The sequence below is a fragment of the Hippichthys cyanospilos genome, chromosome 20 (assembly GCF_059441005.1).
Source record: "Hippichthys cyanospilos isolate Australia breed blue-spotted pipefish chromosome 20, RoL_Hcya_1.0, whole genome shotgun sequence".
In the NCBI taxonomy this organism is placed as follows: Eukaryota; Metazoa; Chordata; class Actinopteri; order Syngnathiformes; family Syngnathidae; genus Hippichthys; species Hippichthys cyanospilos.
In genome coordinates this window covers 12,118,915-12,138,209 of record NC_142388.1, presented here as the reverse complement: position 1 = coordinate 12,138,209, position 19,295 = coordinate 12,118,915, and the positions used below count along the sequence as shown (strand labels likewise).

The following is a 19,295-nucleotide window of genomic DNA, read 5'->3' as shown; positions in this document are numbered from 1 at the left end:
TTAGCGCGCACTATTTTCTTAATCTTAAAATTCTTGAGCCTAAAGCTCGGGTCGATTCCAAAAGCATAAAAGCTCCTATGTTCTGTAAAAGTAGTTGCAAAGATCATTAGGAGGAAACCATCTCCTTCACACACGTTTGACTAGATTGTTGTCTGTGATTTCTGGAATATTGGTCTACTCCTTCTGTTTGACACCTGTGGTTTAAATTAAAGTCAACTGTAGAGAGACCATATGCAGGGATAGAGATCAAAGCCAAAATTAAGGTTTTTATGTTTGACACTAAATACTATATTTCCTAATTCTTCTATTTAATTTGAACTCACAAGTACAGTATGCCGGAATCTATTTTATGTCTTAAGCGAAAGAATCTGCACCAAACCTACAAGTGAAAGTCCAAATAACAGGGCAAAACCGACAAAAAGCAGAGATCATGATAGAGGCCATTTGGGTTCAAACATTTTTTCCCATGAGAGCTCACCATTGTGGCAACGTAGTCGTGTCTACAATGTGTGCATTTGCTGCAGACATCAGGTAAACATTAGGCTGTAGGTTGATGCTATCAAAAGGAAGAATAAAGCAAATACTTGTTTTAGGTCGCAGCAGTTTATGACTGTTTTAAGCACGCTCTAGTCGGGTTCAAAGCTAAACATTTGGCAAATGCAATGGACTCAGTCTCCAAAGAACTCTTTACCTATTGTGAGAGAAAAAGTGTTTACAGCCAGTGGCACCTCTTGGAAAGACAGATAAAAAATACTATCAACTAGTGGAACACTGCTTCCATTTTACTCATGCAGAGTCATAACAATGCAAATTCAAATGAAAGTGTTTTTGTTTGCGTATTAGTGGTGCCACGAGTCTTGATTGCCATAGATTTCAACTTTTACTGCACAATGGTGTGTGGCAAAAACGTGTGCATTTCCCCATAAACTCCCTGCTGCAAGTCTCTCGCGGTTTTCTTTATGGAGCAGTTTTTTTCAAACAAAGCCCACACAAGAGGCGGGTTTCATCCCGGGTGACGAAAGCGGTTTCGCATCTCTCACTGTAAGCTAAGTGCCACAAAGACAAATTAACAAAAGAGGCTTCAGAAATGAGCAACAATAAAAATGAGAAGAATGCTTATAGCTTTCAACTTGGTATGTGACACTGACAGTAAACTGGTGGCTTGCACCCTGAATCTACTTCCAACATTAAAAGGTTTGGTAAACAGCGTAATTTGAAATTTCTGTTAAAAAAAAAAAAAAAAAAAAACCCTCAAAGAACATGGAGAAGGCTGGCGAGGCTGAGACATAAAATAATGCAAAATGGAGTGTACTAATGGGGAATTTCTTGAAAAAAAAATGTATGGTGATAAGGATAATGACTATAATGATAGAGAAATTGTTTCCCCTGTGCCCCACCCGTCATCACTGGGACATCAGCGTCAACAGAGCAGAATAGATAGAAAGAGCCAGTCTATTTACTTCCACGTGTGATAGGGAGGGAACATTATCTTCAGGAAATAAACATAAGTGTGCCTGTGTTAGTATTTGAGACTATCAGATCATGTAAGCTTTCAAGTTACAGAAAAAGTTTTATTAGATGCCTCAACTGTAAAAGAAATGACGGTAAAATGTTTTTAAAGCAGCTTTGTTTTCATATTTATGTACGGGCTTGTTTGTAATGGATGCAAAGAAATTACCTCTGACATTTCCTGCTGTTTTATTCGCCTATTGTTTCCCTTTCATAGCCTGTAACTTTTCTATTTTGGGTAACAGCCAATAATGTTCTTTGAACCGGCAGGCAGCTTACTACCTGCTCAGCAGAGAAAGGTTCATTACAAGCTGCTCGGCCCAACAGTGCTTTCAGATTCCAATTTTTCGGACCTTAATAATGCATTGAAAATGTTTTTACATTATTTGGACAAGGTAATACTGATATTGCAATACAGTCCCCCAAAAAAAGTTAGGGTAACCCTAATCCTAACCCAAAAACAATATGTTTTACTTATGAAGTAATAGCTTTTCATGAAACAAATAATGCCACTGCACCCTATGATCAATCACTGTAGGAAGGTGGTCTGTAAAAGAACATGTCCACCAAGAAACAGATTTCAGGTGTATTTGGTATGTTGCTTACTGAATTTACATTGAAAAGTGTCCCATTAGAGTTACACTTGCAGCATACTAACGGTTTGATTCTGCAGGGTGGTGTCAACCTACTGTCCCAAATCTGGAGGAGGCACTACCAAGGGGTGCCCAATAAGTGGCTAATGAGCAACCTGTAGCTTGGGAAAGAAGTGTCAGTCGCTCTCATGGCATTAACCCAATCACTGCCAGCTCTCCTTGTACGTTGGTATAGCTGCCTGTTACAGTCAGTGCAGTCATTGAATGAGTTATAAAAAAAACAAATCAACAAAACCTCCTGCCCTCTCCGTTGGGAAATTTGTATCCTCAGCTCCAGTCATTCATACACTAGTTGCGTGCCTCACAAATTATATAGAGTCTCTGGCTTCCTCCCTCATTCCAAAAAAAATACCTGGAAGGTGTATTGGACACTAGATAAGGGGTGTAAAACTAATTTTAGCTTCCGCATAGAGGAAAATCTATTTCCAAGTGGCCTGAACAAATGAAAACATGGTTATATATTAATAGAACTTTAAAACAACTATTTCAGAATTATTATTATTCTTTTTTTAAACTGTCCAAAATCGTACAAGTTCTACATCACTAGTGATCATAAACATTTCAGTATTTTCATTCATTGAAAAATAAATCAGCTCATTTTCATACGTTACATTACAAAATCAACAAATTAAACTTGTTCACGGGCCAGAACCAGCCTGCGGGTCGTCTGTTTGAAACCCCGGCTCTAAATTGTCCCTAGATTTGATTGGGTATGTGAATGGTTGTTTGCATCTGTGTGCGCTGTGATTGGCTGGCAACAATTCCAGGGTGTTCCCTGCCTACTGCCGTAGGATTGCATGGATAGGCACTAGCAAGCCAGCAATCCTAGTGAGGATAAGTGTAATGGATGGCTGGATGGCTGGATGGATGGATGGATGGATGGATGGATGGATAGACAGACAGATCATTTGAGCATTATATAAGCTTGCATGCTGAAACAAATCTGGGCGACCTGATGGTACAATTTTACTACAGGATGCGTTCATATGTTGTGCTCTCTTTTCCTCTTCACTCTTGCTTCATTCAGATCTAGTGAGAAGACAGAGGCAAAGCTGAAAAGATTAAAGTTTTTAATAACCGAGGATATTTGGTTCAGTGGGAGCCAGTAGGACGGTGTTACATTTTACAATGTTGAGCTCCCATTCTTGCCAAATAATGCAAGCAACCACTCTATGAGCCTTGCTGATTAACACTAGCTCAGATAAAACTGTCTCATTTTACTTTGAGTTTGTTCTCAGTGAGTCATTTTTTTCCCCCTTCTGGCTGATTTTAGGTGTCGATATGTTTCACAACTCCTTCTGTGTGTGCCTTGAAAAACATAAAGGGTCTGGGTTTGTTTAACACTACTGTATGTTTACCAGACACACATTGTACTTAGCCAAATGAATGCAGGTTGTCTTCTAAATATGCAGAGCTTAGAAGAACATAACCAAATTAGTCCAAATGCTTGACAGAAGCTTGGCTTAAGTACACTCCAAAGATACTTCCGCAAGTCTTTTTTTGAACAACAAGAGCATACCACTCCAGAATAGGCATTTTGAAAGTTCCTCCAAAGTGCGAAATAACAACTGGGGGTGTCCCATAATAGTTAACGCAAACAAAACGGCCTGACCTGTTCAAATGTGAAATGCGGGCCAGGCCTCAAAAGAATGTCAACATGGCAGATGCAAAGCATCGGAAACATGCGCGGGTCAAACACGACACTCAAACACAAAAGGTCGAGATAAAGGCTGCAGAGGAAGCAGTGGGAGTAGATAGAAAAGGAATGAGGTACAATGTGAACAATTGTCTCAAGATAAAATACAAATCTAGAGGGGAAATAAAAAAGATAATTCTGACTGGTGCATTTCCGTGAAAGGAATAGCTGTCAACAGCAAATATTGTTATGCAGCTCCAGCGTGGCAACTGGCTGTTTGTTTTGTTGTATATCACATAAACCACCTATTTATAAGTACGCAGATACTGTGGTCCCCTCCCAAAGGAATGTTAATCTTCCCAAAAGGTTTTCGGTCAAGAGTCCAAACACACAGCTAATGAATACTACGTAGGGGACTGTGTGCAGGGATGAAAAACCATTCTTGCACCCAATCACGCCTAAGGACAACTGTGTCCAATACACCTACCATGCATGTTTTTGGAATGTGGGAGGAAGTTTGAGTGCCTGGAGTTAACCCATATGGGCTCAGGGAGGACATGCAAACTCCACACAAGTAGGTCGAAGCATGCTGGAACTGTGAGGTGGACGTGCTAACCACTCTTCCACCGAGGCACCCGGGGTTCATTTTTGAGTCATTAATGAAGAAGGCCAAAGCTTCTCAAATGCCTCAAATTCCTAGGTCGTCTTTTTACAGCTTTTACCTGATTGTCTTTAGACACCAGGGTGGAGAATGTTAACTTTGGCCCTGATGTGAAGAGCTAAAATTTCCTTCCTTGTGGCCCCTTTTCACCCTCTGAGCAAAGATAATAGGCATGAGGACACAGAGCAAGGACAGGCTGGAGAAAGGTTTGGTAACCACTTAATCACTGTATGCTTGCACTGTTGATAAATATGCAGATGAGCACAGGCTGGTGGATATGAGAGAGGAGGTCTGCACAGCTGTGGGAGTGGTCACAGCCAGCTCTAAACATGGCCAGTCAAACGGCCTCCTTTTTTTCCTTTGAATTTGTTAGCTGTGCATCAGTGCCAAGAAATGGACACTTTGACAGAACCCCCATTCCAGATCTTTTGTGTGATCATTTGATAGGGGAATAAGGTGCAGCCATCCGTTGTCATCATGATAACAAAATTCTTAGTGACCACTGGGTCAGCGGAAGGAGTGAAATGAGTCTGGGTAATTCAAAAACTGCTCGAGGATTTCTGTCTGCCTCTGGTATCCAGTTATTTGGTGTGCAGTGTCTAGAACATGTCAACAATGTGGTGAGAAAACCAACTTTAAGATATTCTTCACAAATCAGTGACTGGTCATGCTTTTATTTTGAAGTTCTGGCAGCGCACATTGAGTGACGGCTCGACTGGACTATAAATTGTATAGATAGAGCCAAATTTAAGGTAGCAAGGCATCACAAACCAAACTGATGCCACCTAAACATCACATGATCCTAAATCCTTTTCTGTCTTTAATTTAGGACGCTGTACCCGTAGTTAGCATCAAGTAGGTAACTGCTAAGCAGCCATCTGATTACTTTTCAAAGGCAGTTCAATAGGTGAAAATGGCTGCATACTTAGATGTCGACAGCCTGACTGTTAAGGTTCCTGTTGATCATTTTTTAACAAAGCTGGCTTACTCAAGTGTGCTTTTAAAGCCAGGAAACTTGCTACTGTGATTTTGACATTGCTTTGTCTATTAGCCTAAACGCTTACTAGTCGAGAAGAAACTAGTTTGCAATGAATTATCTAAAACTGAAAACCAAAAGATTCTCCTTCCTTTCACCTGTCTTTTTGTGCACTTGTAGTTTTGTCTTTGTCTGACCTGACAGTCCCCGACGATAATCAAATCGTCACTTTAATATAGGCCTACAGTATTTAGTCTCTTGGTTTCTGCCTGGTCTTGTCGGATCATCTGTTTTTTACTCTTTATCTTCAAACATGCCAGATATCCCCTGAGTTTAAGGTTTTTGTTGTTTTGTCTGCCCTCATCTTAGTTCTTTTTTGCTAGTTCAAATAAACTTTGACACCACCAGCATCCAATAAACAACTGCATTTAATGTGCAAAAGTCTTTAAACTGATGATTGCAGCAGTAGAAGAGAAGGTAATACAAGTAATATGAAAAAGTTTTTCCCCTATAAAATGGAACCTCATATTATTTTTCTGTACAAAGCATAGAAACATTTGATTTTCACTCCCATGGATGCCATTCACTTGTCTGACTTTGGCTTGTCATTACTAGGGCCTTTCTGTGCGGGACACTTTGATAAAACATTTTTTAAAAAAAAGGGCAAGACTGAATTTTGAGGGAAGCACTAATGACACCTAATTGACACATTACACAAATACATCTTGATTGTGTATGAAATTAGTATCCTCAAAATGCTCAATTCAGAAGTAAACATTGGTTGAGGTTCATTTCTAGATGTATGAGCAAAACATCCAAGTTTAAAAACAAAAAAAGTTTATCAACATACAACTGCAAGGAATTTAAATATGTAACCATTAATCAATCATTAATATAAACTGGATGAATTTCTGCAGGGCAGCTTGGTTGAGCAGTGGTTAGCACGTCCGCCTCTCAGTTCAGGGACCTGAGCTCAAATCCACTTTGATCCGGCCTTCCTGTGTGGAGTTTACATGTTCTCCCTGAGCCTGCGTGGGTTCTCTTTAGGCACTCCTGCTTCCTCCCACATTCCAAAAACATGCAAGGCAGTTGTATTGGACATACTAAATTGTCTTCAGGTGCGATTGGGTGTGTGAATGGATGTTCGTCTCAGTGTGCACTGCAATTGCCTGGCAAGCAGCTCAGGGTGTCGCCTGCGAACCTTCTGAGGATAGCTGCTCTAGAAAATGGATGAATGGAATTTCTCATGTAAGTAGCAAAGCCAAAAACCAACATTTGATCGCTCAGGCAGCGTGGTATCATTGTGTAAAGCATTGTCAGTCAAAGCGAAGACCTTACATGAAAAGCAAACTGACACTACTGGCTCTTCTGGGCCAAAGTTTATCTGAGATGGACTGACACAAAGTGGATAAGTGTGCTGTGGTCTGACGAGTCCAGAGAGGGGATTAAGAAGGGTTCTTATAAATGCCAGTCCAAAAGCATAGGAGTTTGTTTTTGCCTATGGCATGGGTAACATACACATGTGTAAAGGCACCATTCATGCTATAAGGTTCTTACAGATTTGGCGCACATATGCTATCATCAAAGAAACGTTTTTTTCAGCAAGACAATGCCAAACCACATTGTGTGTGTGTTACAACATAGTACTAGACTGGCTTGCCAGCAGTCCAGACCAGTCTCCCATTGTAAATATGTGGCACATTATGAATCACCAAATACAATGGAAAGCCTTTGAGCAACTAAAGTTGAAAATAAAGCAAGAATGGAGAATAATTCCACTTCCTAAGCTTCAATTATTAGTGTTCACAGTTCCCAAACTTTTACTGAGCATTCTTGAAAGTTAAGGAGAAGTAAAAGAGCGCTGTATGTGCCCCTGACCCATTTTATATTGAATGTGTATAAGGCATCCAAATGAATTAATACTTGTAAAACAAACATCAGGTTGAACAATAACATTTGTAAAAATTTGTAAAATAATGAACTGAACACAGGTTGAAAAATACGCACAAATAATTGTATTCATTGCCAGTGATCTAGATTGAAGTCACAGAAGTCAAACAGTGTTCTTGAAACATTCAGGATTTGTTGGTCTCTGACAGTCCTAAAAGTTTTAGTAGATATATGACCAAGGATAGTCAAGAGAGGTGAGGTCAAATTGCCAAGTATATTTTTCTTCCCAGTGCCTCGCTAGTGACAATTTGACTAGTTGCAAAGCGAAAGTCCTATTAATTTTTTCAAACCAAATTTATGATGTTTGAGTTAGCAGGCCTCGACGTTTATATCTGTGATTGTGTCATTTAAACGTTACGAGCACCCACTCCAATCAATTTTCTTAACGTCTGTTTTGGTGAATTATCTTTGTTAGGGGAGCTATTATGCAGTCCTGTAGTATGTCTAAGATATGATTTCTCAAACTATAACGTATGTGTATATGTTAAGATATACAGTAGAATGTCAAAAGGTGATCAACAATTTTCTCCCATAGAAAATCACACAAACAAAATGGATCTGTTACAGGGTGACGTAAAATAACGCCTGAACATTGGCATTGACAAGTATGAAAGTAAGTTTACTGCTGTTTTTAAAGTAAGATTAAAATTAAATCAAATAAAATTAATCATTTTATTTTTACCGAATTGAGAATTACCATGAGATTTAATGACATCTTGAAAATTCTAATTAAGAGTTTTATGATGTCAGGGGCATTTTTAGTAGTTCCACTATACTGCTCCAAAGACGAAAAACTATCCAACCACAGAAGGGGATATAAAAGTAATACTTAAAAAATAAAGACATAGAAAAGCTGCATTCTCAGCAGTTTTGACATTCCTGTCCTTATTTCTCTCACATTAATCTTGTTTGTTGTACATTTCACTTTTTACAAGAGCTCTCTTATTTGTTCACATGCTTATCACACACTGCAGCATGGCCATCATCTCACTGTCATCATGGAACAGAAGCACGTCATGGCAAAACTGACCTTTTCCTGTTATGGAAAATGTAGAGTGCAACACCTATCAGCAAACACAGGTTATTTCTAACACACATTAATTGGAGCACGCAAACTGTACCTCTGGAAGTCCCAAATTGAGGTCTTGGGTTGTATTTGTGACAATATTTGTGTCGTCCTGTATTTGCCCAAACAGTTTTGCCTGAAATCACTGAAATCACCAGTTAGTTGTATTGCCTCTTTTTTTAACCCAAGCCCTTCACTGCAAAAAGACAATTTCAAGAAAGTAAAAAAAAAAGGCTTTAATAAGAAATATCCTTTTTTTGTCTAAAAGGGAAAAATAGCGTATGTAGCAAAAATATCTTTAGAACAGATGCTTATTTCAATATATTAAATCTAACATTTTCTTATTAAGATTTCTTTGGTCAAAACATTCATATATTTTACTCATAATAAGATAAAAAGATTATTTTCAATTTTCGTCATCTTAAGCCAAGGCCATTTTTCTTAATGTAGGAAATGATAGCAAAAACAAAATCTTATTATAAGAACAGACTTACAGATAAGCATTGTTTTAACCATTTACAAATTTGAATTATGTTACTTGAATCTACTGCATTGCGGTTTTTATTTTAATTAATAAAATCATTAGAAATATCTTTGGGGTTGTTTTAAAATTACAATTTTACATGGGTGTAATTTTAAAGTAATTAGAAAATATTGCATACATTTTACACAACATTTCCTTAAAATGAGGGAAAAAAAACGCTTAGGCTAAATTTTGAAAGCTTTATTGAGAAGCTTTTTATTTTAACAGATTTTTGCTGTTGGCATCGCTCAATGGTAGAGCAGTTACTTTCCACCATGTTGGAGTGTCCTTGAGCAAGACACTCAACGCCCAGTTGCTTCTGATGTTGCATTATCAGTAGATGAATAGTCAATTAAATTGCTTTGAGTACTAAATTACAAAAGTGCTATGTAAATGCAACTCCATTTAAGATAAAAAAAAATACTATTTTAAGTTTGACCTTATATCAAGAAATATTTGATTAAATTGAATTTGCAACTTGCTTAAAGGGACAGTGTGTAAGATTCCGACCGTTTTTCATTATGGACAGCAGGAGGTGCTGCAGGTGCTGCATTTACTATTGCCCGTAGCTAGAACAAACATGGCCGCCTCCGGAGAAACGCCACCCACCATGTACTGTATTTTCAGCACTATAAGGCGCACCTAAAAGCCTTAATTTTTTTTAAAAAAGCTGATGGTGCGCCTTATAATCAGGTGCGCCTAATATGTGAATCAATATTGAAATTGGGATTCGTAGATGGGGAATGAACTGATAAAGAAAGCTTTATCTGTTCCTTTTGTGTGTTTACAGTTGAACAAGGTTGGTCACATTGACATTGAGTTATTATGCTATTGAGAGTTTAGAGTTATTATTTGAGTTATTATTGTTATTACTTTGAGTATTACTATATTGTGATTGAAAAAGTTTTAAAATATGTCATTAATTGAGGGTGCGCCTTAGAATTCGGTGCGCCTTATAGTGCGGAAAATTCGGTAATATAATTTAATGATAACTAGACCTATGATTATGTTTAAAACATACGTGTTTGTCATTAAGAACATATTCATTTGCAAGTTTTTGAAATGTACAATCATTTAATTTCTTCCTTTTTAATTAAAAATGGTCTAAATCTTACACTCTGTCTCTTTAAATTAAAAATTTCTGACTGTTTTTTCAACTCAAATCATTCTTAAAAACATTGGGAAAAAATAAAATAATTCTTACCTCATTTGACATATTTTCGGTTGAAAACAAGAAAATTGCAGACTTTTTAAAGGGACAATGTATGAGATTTAGACCGTTTTTCTTTACGGACAGCAGGAGGTGCTGCAGGTGCTGCATTTACAGTTGTCTGTAACTATAATAAACATGGCAGCCTCCGGATTAGTGCCACCTCCATGTAGTATCATTTCACGATAACCAGACTCACGATTATCTTTAAAAAATACTGTTGTTGACAACAAATAGATATGTGGAAAAAAATGATCTGTTTTGAGATCTGATTATAAGTCCACCCACCCTAATACGGGGGGTAAAAATGAGAAAAAAAACCTTGACTTGTACTCGGAGAAATGCGGTACTGAATATTAAAGCATTTATATGTGCGCTACCAGTAGGTTTTAACATAGAAGGACAACCCGAGAAAACACGGGTGAATTTGGTTAACGTTCAATTTGTAGAACCTAAACCAGGATTTGGTTCAGCAAGTGTTTCTGCTTTATATCACCCATGCTACCTACACAATGTTTGTGTAAAAGGCCTCATCCTCCTAAGTGAGCCTGGCTACACTCTTGAGAGGGGAGTCACCGAGTCTGTGACAGAGCAGCTGATCTCATTAGCGGGCCGACGGGAGGACTGCTGAGCTGGTCATTCTTCCTTAACGGCAAAGGAAGGGATGCACCGCCTGTAATGCGTTACAAGAGTGTACTCAGAAAAAGCAGGGAACAGAAGTGAGGGGGTAAACAATCGCCAACACAAATTCTCACGAAAGTTAGTCATGAGGAATTCATGCAAGAGTTCATGGAGTCACAGATAAAGTTCTCAGCGAAATGAACAAAATGTGACAAGGTTTAGAATAGCGTAATTTATCTGCGAAATTGGAATGCATTGGATAAATAGGAACTATTTGACAATGGACTCATGAGGTTCGTTTGATGAGGGGAACTGAGAATGTTTTTGGGGAACAGCGGTATGTATTAAAGTTGGGCTCTGATCATTACAATAAAGAGGTGGACAGTGGAATGAAGTGGAATTAATCATGGAGGAGAGTCAAACTCTCTCACGGCTACAGCAAGGACAAAGACATCAATCACACTCAGAAAACAGCCTTCTTATCCACAAGATAAGGAGAGGTGCTACTACATGCGTCTGTGTATGCGTGCATGTGTGTGTATGTGTCACCCTTCTTTTTTTAGACTGACATCTGGTCCAATTGGCTGTGAAACTATTTCATGATTAATATAGTGCTAAAATTAGCAATGAAAAACAGACAATCCAACTTAAAAGATTCCAAGTACGAACGAAATGCAACATTGTTTTGGCCACTGAAACATTTTTTTTCCTCAGGAAATAATTGAAATCAAAATTAGTGCTGTCAAGGCGTTCTGAAAATCGATGAGTTAATTAAAATCTGTAATTGATTCATCTAATAGGTCGTATTTTAAAATCATGTATTAATTTCTGAAAAAACCCCTCATTGATTTTTTTTATTTTATTAGGATACATTGTGTTGACAACAAAAAGGGACTTATGTCATTTATTTTCTCATCTATAACCATCTGTAACCATCTATCTTCAGCTGTATTTGAGACAAGTCCCAAGTTATTGTCTTAATTTTCTCTTGTTTTTGAGCACACAAGCCACATTAATACCTTGTGGGAATTTTTTGTAGAAAAAAGGAATAATTTCACAGCCACTGGAGATTTATTGATTTATTTTACACTAAAACATATGTAGAAAAACATACTTTCCCTCTGATTTTTACACTGACATGTATTTATTGACTGTATATTTCAAAGATATTTTGAACTTGGATTAAACTACAAATAATTCAAAATGACATATTATATAAAGACACAGTTCAACGCCTCATTTACTGATCAGTAGCAAATCACTTATTACAAAGAATGCATATGACTACTTTTATCAAAGGGGCCATCGGGGTGCTTTTCTTTTTTTGTAAAGTGAACTTAAATGCCCTTCCACCCACACAACAGGACCATATCAGGTTATGCCAAACACAATGCCAGCCAATCAGTGTTAAGTCGAGGATGAGTTTCACCTATGTTTTTCCACCCCTGCCAACTCAAACACAATAAGCCCGATGTATAAAAACAAATCTAATCAGCATACAGAAACTTTAAAGTTAGTGATTAACAATTAGCTTAATGCAATTTAAAAATGAATGCTTTCATCTGACTTATGGTCCCTCATCCAGTCCATCTTAGGCAGGAGTTACACATAATACTATTGCATACAAATTCTATAGTTCCAGACAGAACTTCAAGTCCACATAAGCTTTTCAGAGCAGTAAAAGTACACGTGCAACAAATCTGACTGTGATTTAGCTTTCTGGTGGTAAACACACAACACAACACTATCTACATTGTTTTTGTAAATCAAAAAAATTCAGTTGTGAAGCAACTTGTATTCCTTCTGTTAAAAAAAAAACAAACAAAAAAAAAAAACAGAAGCTGATATGCCATATTGTGAGCGGTATTATTGAAAAAAATAAAAATACATAATATGGTCTTTTATGGCCGGGCTCACTATACAGTATGTACCTCTCAATTCCAATGTACTATTTTTTTTTCTGTTGTAAAAATTTACACCTGTATAAATATTTTAGCTCATTAGCAGACATGGTGGTTATGACTAGCCATACTGTGGGAATCCCCCACGGACTGAAAACAAAACCCATCCAATGTCAATATCAATGAAGTATTAAAAAAAAATTAGCAAATAGAGGTACACTTGAAAATTGGAGGTGGCAAGGTGCATGCAAAGAGCTTGGGGGCTTCGAAATATCCAAATATTTGATGTGAGTGAGTGTTAAGTTTGTGTTCCTGCTGATAACCCCGAGTTCTTTTTAGCTACTTTTAGTCGCATATGATGCTAACGCCACTAAAAGAGCTCACGTGACAGGAGAGCGAGAGAGAGAGAGAGAGAGAGAGAGAGAGAGAGAGAGAGAGAGAGAGAGAGAGAGAGAGAGAGAGAGAGAGAGAGAGAGAGAGAGAGAGAGAGAGAGAGAAAATGACGCATGAAAGTTTCCTCTAGTTTCCCGGCGCCTGTGAAGTAGTAGCCACACTAGCACGTTTCCACTTATTGCCGCCGTAAGAAGTTACAAAAAAATGCACTTGACTGCCCTCAGAGAGGCTTCTAATATTGTGACGTCATCGTTAGTCAACTGTCGATAACGACAGTTTTTTTTTCTGGGTCTTTTTTGGAGTAACTTTTCAACGAAGAAAGACTGACAGACTGTTACACTGGACCCAAGGATGGAGACTTTTTTTTACCTGCTCGCCCTCGCCTTCGCCCGGCTGTCTTGGGGTCTCGGATACGCGGAGCCGGGGGTGCTAAGTGGACAGAGGGCGGCTAGCAGACACAGGTAGGGTCGCATTAACGCAGCCTTTGGAGTATTTTTTTAAACACTTTATTGCCACATTCTCAGTGTAAACAAAAATACAAACACCATCTGAAAGTTTTGATGGTCACTGTCAGAATAATATGAATTCGACAATATGCACGTATGGATTGTTATTGGCACTAATATACCGATCTTAGATGTGTTCATCATCAAATGTGTCTTTTTTTAAACTAAATCCTCTAGTTTGACAATTAAACTACATATTTTACATTAAATAAAACTCATAGCACACCACCGAACAAAAGTGTTGCTAAATGTATGCTTAAGTATCTGAAATAAAAATTTTATTTCAATTTACTCAAAAAAAAAATCTTGCCCAATATCGGCCTCTGCACAGTTTTTGTTTTGTTTTTTGTTTTATGAATGGCAACAGGTGGATGGATACTCAGGCTAGTTCTACCTTCTGCCATCTTGTGGAAGAGCATTTAATAGTTGTGCCTGTCACTATACGTCCCTGGCGTAGATATATGAACAACGTGGTATTATTTGTAGTAAATAAATGATCATCCTCAGACCAATTAAGTAGAACTGGTTAATTTCCTGTTCCTTGCTCAGAGGGATTCACTGAGCAAAATAGGGAAATATTAATATTCAATTTTTATTGCTGACTGTGTTCATGAAAACTAACCGGTAATGAAATTACAAATAGCTCACATCAGATAAAAACCTGCGAAATGAGAAATGAGTCGGCAGTTTCCATTTACTGTGCTGTATGTTTTATCTTTGCAGACATACAGTACATACACAGTATGTAACGGGCTATGACAGAAGTTCTGGTGGGTAATTATTCAAAAACATAATGTAGTCTTCATAAAATTTAAAGTCCTTTTTATTATTATATTGGGCAATAGGCACAGTAACATCATTCTTATAAGTCATTAATATTAATATCATATTTTTATGAATAATTTCAATTGATGTTAGAGCAGTGGTAACCAACTGAAAGATTGACAACTTGTTTGCTAAAATCTCTGAAATAAAAAAACAAACTCAAATTCACCATACTTATATTATTGGAAACAGATATCGGTCTGTGTTTACAATTTAAATCACTTATACAACATCCCTAGAAAATCACAATGACTCATAATTGGTGAGCTATCTTTTCGTGACTTACAGTACATGGTCCATATTAGCCTGCAGGCACCACGTTGGTGGACATTGTGCTGAGTGATTTCTCAAAGTATCAGATCTTAGAAAACAACAGTCACTTTACATTAATTTCAGTTTTAAGCCAGTATGAATAACGTTATGACTGCTGTGATCATGAGACATGTGTGCTAACAAGTTGGCCATCATGCTAATGATTTTAAATTCAATATCATGATGATATTATGTCTGCAATTAACATTTTTTCAAGAAGTGATTAATCTGTGAAAATGTTTGTTAAGTAATCAATTGAATATAAAACAGACAAATTTCTGTCTGGTTACTAAAAAATTGTTTATACTAGATAGTGCAGAAAATGCATACATGTAAATTAGTTACGATTCTGTTATGGGTTTGGCTTGTAACATCCATGAGAAAACAAACAAAAGGTTTTGATTGTTTTTCAAGAAAAATGCAGTTATTACAAATGGTTGCAAATTTCTTAGTTTGGAAAAAAAGAAAAAAAAACACAAAGACATACTCTGCTTTGATTAAGTCAACATAAATCTGAAAATATTTCATGTTGAGAGCCTAAAACTTTGACAATTTGGGCTGTTTTAAATTCAACAAAGCCTCTAAATGGTTAATCGACTTAAAACGTAATTATCCTTTAATTGTTGCACCTCTAATTTATTCTTTTTTTTTGCTGCACCGTGATTTTATTCTTTTTTCATGTACATCATTTTGTTACAGCTTGAATCTGATTTGGAAAAATACTGGAACTATTTTTTTTGTTGTTGTTTTTGTTTTAATTGAATGAGTTTATAGTTGTAAACCCACCAGGATGAGTCTGGTACAAAGAAATACGACGTCAATCCTCAGGTTCCCAGAAAATTTTAGCCATCCATCTCTCCAACCATTGTAAATGCTGCTTATCCTGTTCAGAGGTATGGGCAAGCTGGCGTCTAACCCTGTTGACTTAAGGTGAAAGGCGGCTCAAATCACCATTATCACTCATTCTCAGAACTGACAAATGCAGACATTCTCTATACCGCTTATCCTGTTGATGCTCATGGAGATTGTCTTGACATACTGGCTTTTTTATTTGACTGAGTGCCAATAATGAACCCACACAAGCACATTCATAATAAACAAACGACACAGAGTAAAATCCAAGATGAACTTCAAAATTGGATCCTATCAGATGGATTGTGAGATGCTCACCAGTCTGCCTCAGTGGAATAAAAATCCATCATTTTTGTTTACACCGAGGCTTATGTTGGAGCTATGGTACAGTGCATTGGTCTGTGTTTTAGTGCGAATCGCACTGGTTCAGATTTCACTCAGAACTTTGAATGGAAGGATTGATGCATTGATGGATGATTGATGGACAGATAGACAGACCTGCATAATGCAGGATACTCATTGGAGACTTTTCGTCGTCATATAATTGAACTACTTCTGTTTTTAGAGGTCAGAAATGTGCTAAACTAGCATCTTAGCTAGGAGTTTATCAATCTGGTAAACATCAGTTTTGAGACATAATGTTGATGTCTGTTCTCAGTGGAAGTTGATGAAATGCAGCCATGGAAAGACTTGACACAAATCCTACAAGACGTGATGTCTAATGAGATTGCGGCCAGACACTTTTTTTTTATTGCAAAATTTGTAATATAAAATACTGCCTAACTTAAATTTTCCAATTTTCAAAATATTTTCTTTTTACTTTGTAGACTGCAACAAAATTAATGATTTAGTGTATAAATGTAAATTTTCAGCTATAGATGAGATCTTTCCTGATACTGAATACTTTAACATAATGCATCCTCCCCCTCTTAGCTATCGTGGACTTTTATAATTTGTCTTTGTCATATATTTTACCATCCTTTAATTCAACTGGAAACCAAAATGTCACCACACGTCATGTGGAAGTATTCAGAGCATCCTATATTTTTCCTTTTGGGCTGCAGATATTGAGAATTTTATTACTCAAATAAAAATGTTTTTTATTTTACCTGGTGAAAAAAACACTTATGAAAACAGAAGACGAAATCTCAATTTCCACTTCATTAGATTTATTTATTTTTTTGGGTAATCAACATTTATTTAGTTAAATATGTACTGAGGTTTCAGATAACTTTCTCCATTCATTTTGGTCAAGATGAAGTGACGTCAAAACTACAGTTTGAGTCAGCCTGGTTTGTTCAAATTTTTGTTCAAGAGTATGAACAGCAAACATACATATATATATATATATATATATATATATTATACAGTATATATATATATATATATATATATATATATATATATATATATATATATATATATATATATATATATTATATATATATATATATATATATATATATATATATATATATATATATATATATATATATATATATATATATATATATATATATATATATATATATATATATATATATATATATATATATATATATATATATATATATATATTATATACGAGCTAGTTGCTAATTTATGCTTGAGGCTTTGCTGAACATTGGCACAAGGCACCATACAGTAAATTACCAGCATAATTACGGTAAGTTGTTTTGTTGAGCTCTGAAATGGTGATCAAATGTGATTTCAGGACTCAGGACAAAGTTGTGCTGTTTGTATCGAGTTGTGACTCATGACCCTCCTACCGCGACAGATATGAAGTCAGTTGTGGTTGTGAAATACTTTCTGGTAACAACTTCAAAATTAAAGTCTTTTTGTCATAATGCAAGCATTTGTGTCCATACATTATTCACTATGGTAACATTTCTTTTTAAGTCGCACCACAATTGTCATTGTTTTCCTGTCAGAGCAATAACAAGCAGTGCATTCTCTTGTGTTCTCTACAGTACCGCCAAAAAACAGTCAAAAGAAAAGGGATCTTGTGCAATGCAGAGATAAGAAATCTTGTGTTTCGGCCACCAGTCTAAACAGAGAAAACGGACGAAAGTGTCTCTAACAGCCATTGCTTAAATTCTTAAATTCTAACGTACCCCTAAATTCCTCTAAAATCCACGAAATTCTTTCCTGTTTAGGACTTAGAACTAGGAAAACGTTTACTTAATGAAGGCCATTTTTGCCTTTTTGGACTATCATCTGAAAGTGTCCGCTGTGCCCAGTTTAGGGGTAATAGTGGAATAGTTCAAAATAACTTGGTTGACTTTTAAAATCAGAGAAGTTGCCTTTTTTCTTGCTGTTGTTTAATACGTGTTATTATCAAGATTAAAATCAAGATGTAATGTCGAAAATGAAAATGCCTGAGTCGTATTTGGGAAAAATGCATTATGTCCCTGAACATGTGTGCTGTAAGTCATCAGCGGTTATCATATTTCATACAGGATATCCTTTATTGATAACGTAGCCACTCCTGTGAAGCACAGTAACAATGCTCTGGTCAGGCATGTATCGCTGCATTCTTCTCAAAAGACAGAGTTCTCAATAGAAGATTGGAGTGCTCCGCATTTTAACGGAATGAGAGGAGCCGCATTGATTGCCATCTAATGAAGTTGGCTGTGTTCATGCCCACAAGGCAAACTACCCTTTTTTAAATACAATATGTTGGCTTGGCTGTATCTGCAAAAATTTCCAAAGCCTGGTCTAACATACCTTTGCACAGATTAGTTGGAATTCTTATTTGGAAACTACCCCAACCTTACCTGACTAGTACTGTAATGTTAAACCTTGGTACGTGAGTACCCGTTTAAGAAACAATTGTTTTTTTTTTAGACAAATATTGCTGCAGTTTACAAACGTTTGTGGGCCTCAGTCTGTGAGCATTCACACCATCCATGCAGAACTGTCGTAGCATGCCATTTGCACCATATGTTATGGATTTCACATTACCATATATATCTTTGTTTGTTGCTGAAAGGGGTTCACTATGGCGCCCAATAAAGCGAAAGTCAAAGTGATTATCTAGAACGCGCTGTGGTTCTGATGGTGATCTCCCCATTAACAAGGCTGGACAGATGCCATGGCTGAGGGTTTCGTTCAAATGCCAATCTTTTTTATGGGAAACTTTGTTTCAGTTTGAAAAAAATGTGGTTCACAAACAGCCTTGTATTGAAGTTCCAACAGATCAGCTCAATATTTATCTCAAAAGTTCCAGTTTAAATTTCACATGGAAAATTGCAATTTTGTAATGGCTACAGTCCACCACACTCCGTGCTTATGGAATTTCATATCAGCTCAATTGTATGTGTTTTATTTTGCTGTTCTCAGTAATAAGTCATCAACACATTATAGATTTAATTTCCCTTGGGACTGATGTCTGCAAGATGTGTGTCTGTTAATGAATGGCTTGATTGGTTTTGCCTAGGCACTCAAGGATTGTATCGTACTCTAAGTATATGCATATGTTGGTAATAAAACATATACATGCGACACAGCAAAATGACCGACAGTTTACAGTATTACATGTGGTATACAGCTGCGTTCGTGCTTACCATATGTTTGCACTTAGTGTATGTATACGAGCGTGTGTGTCCGTACAAGGAAAGTGTATGGAAGTTGCCCTTTTGCAATATGAGCAGTTATTAGGTTTCTCTCTCCTCATCACAGTAGTCAGCTGCTGTTTGGAA

At 36.8% G+C, this 19,295-nt stretch overlaps 1 protein-coding gene across 1 annotated transcript in view; it reads left to right on the top strand.

Annotated features, from left to right (window-relative positions):
* The first annotated feature begins 13,229 nt into the window (after nt 1-13,229).
* emilin1a (elastin microfibril interfacer 1a) overlaps nt 13,230-19,295 on the top strand; it is a 42,719-nt gene continuing 36,653 nt past the window's right edge. The window contains exon 1 of the mRNA XM_088403761.1: nt 13,230-13,560. Coding sequence (XP_088259887.1) covers nt 13,451-13,560 — 110 coding nt within the window. The 5' untranslated portion in view covers nt 13,230-13,450. The remainder of the gene's footprint in view (nt 13,561-19,295) is intronic.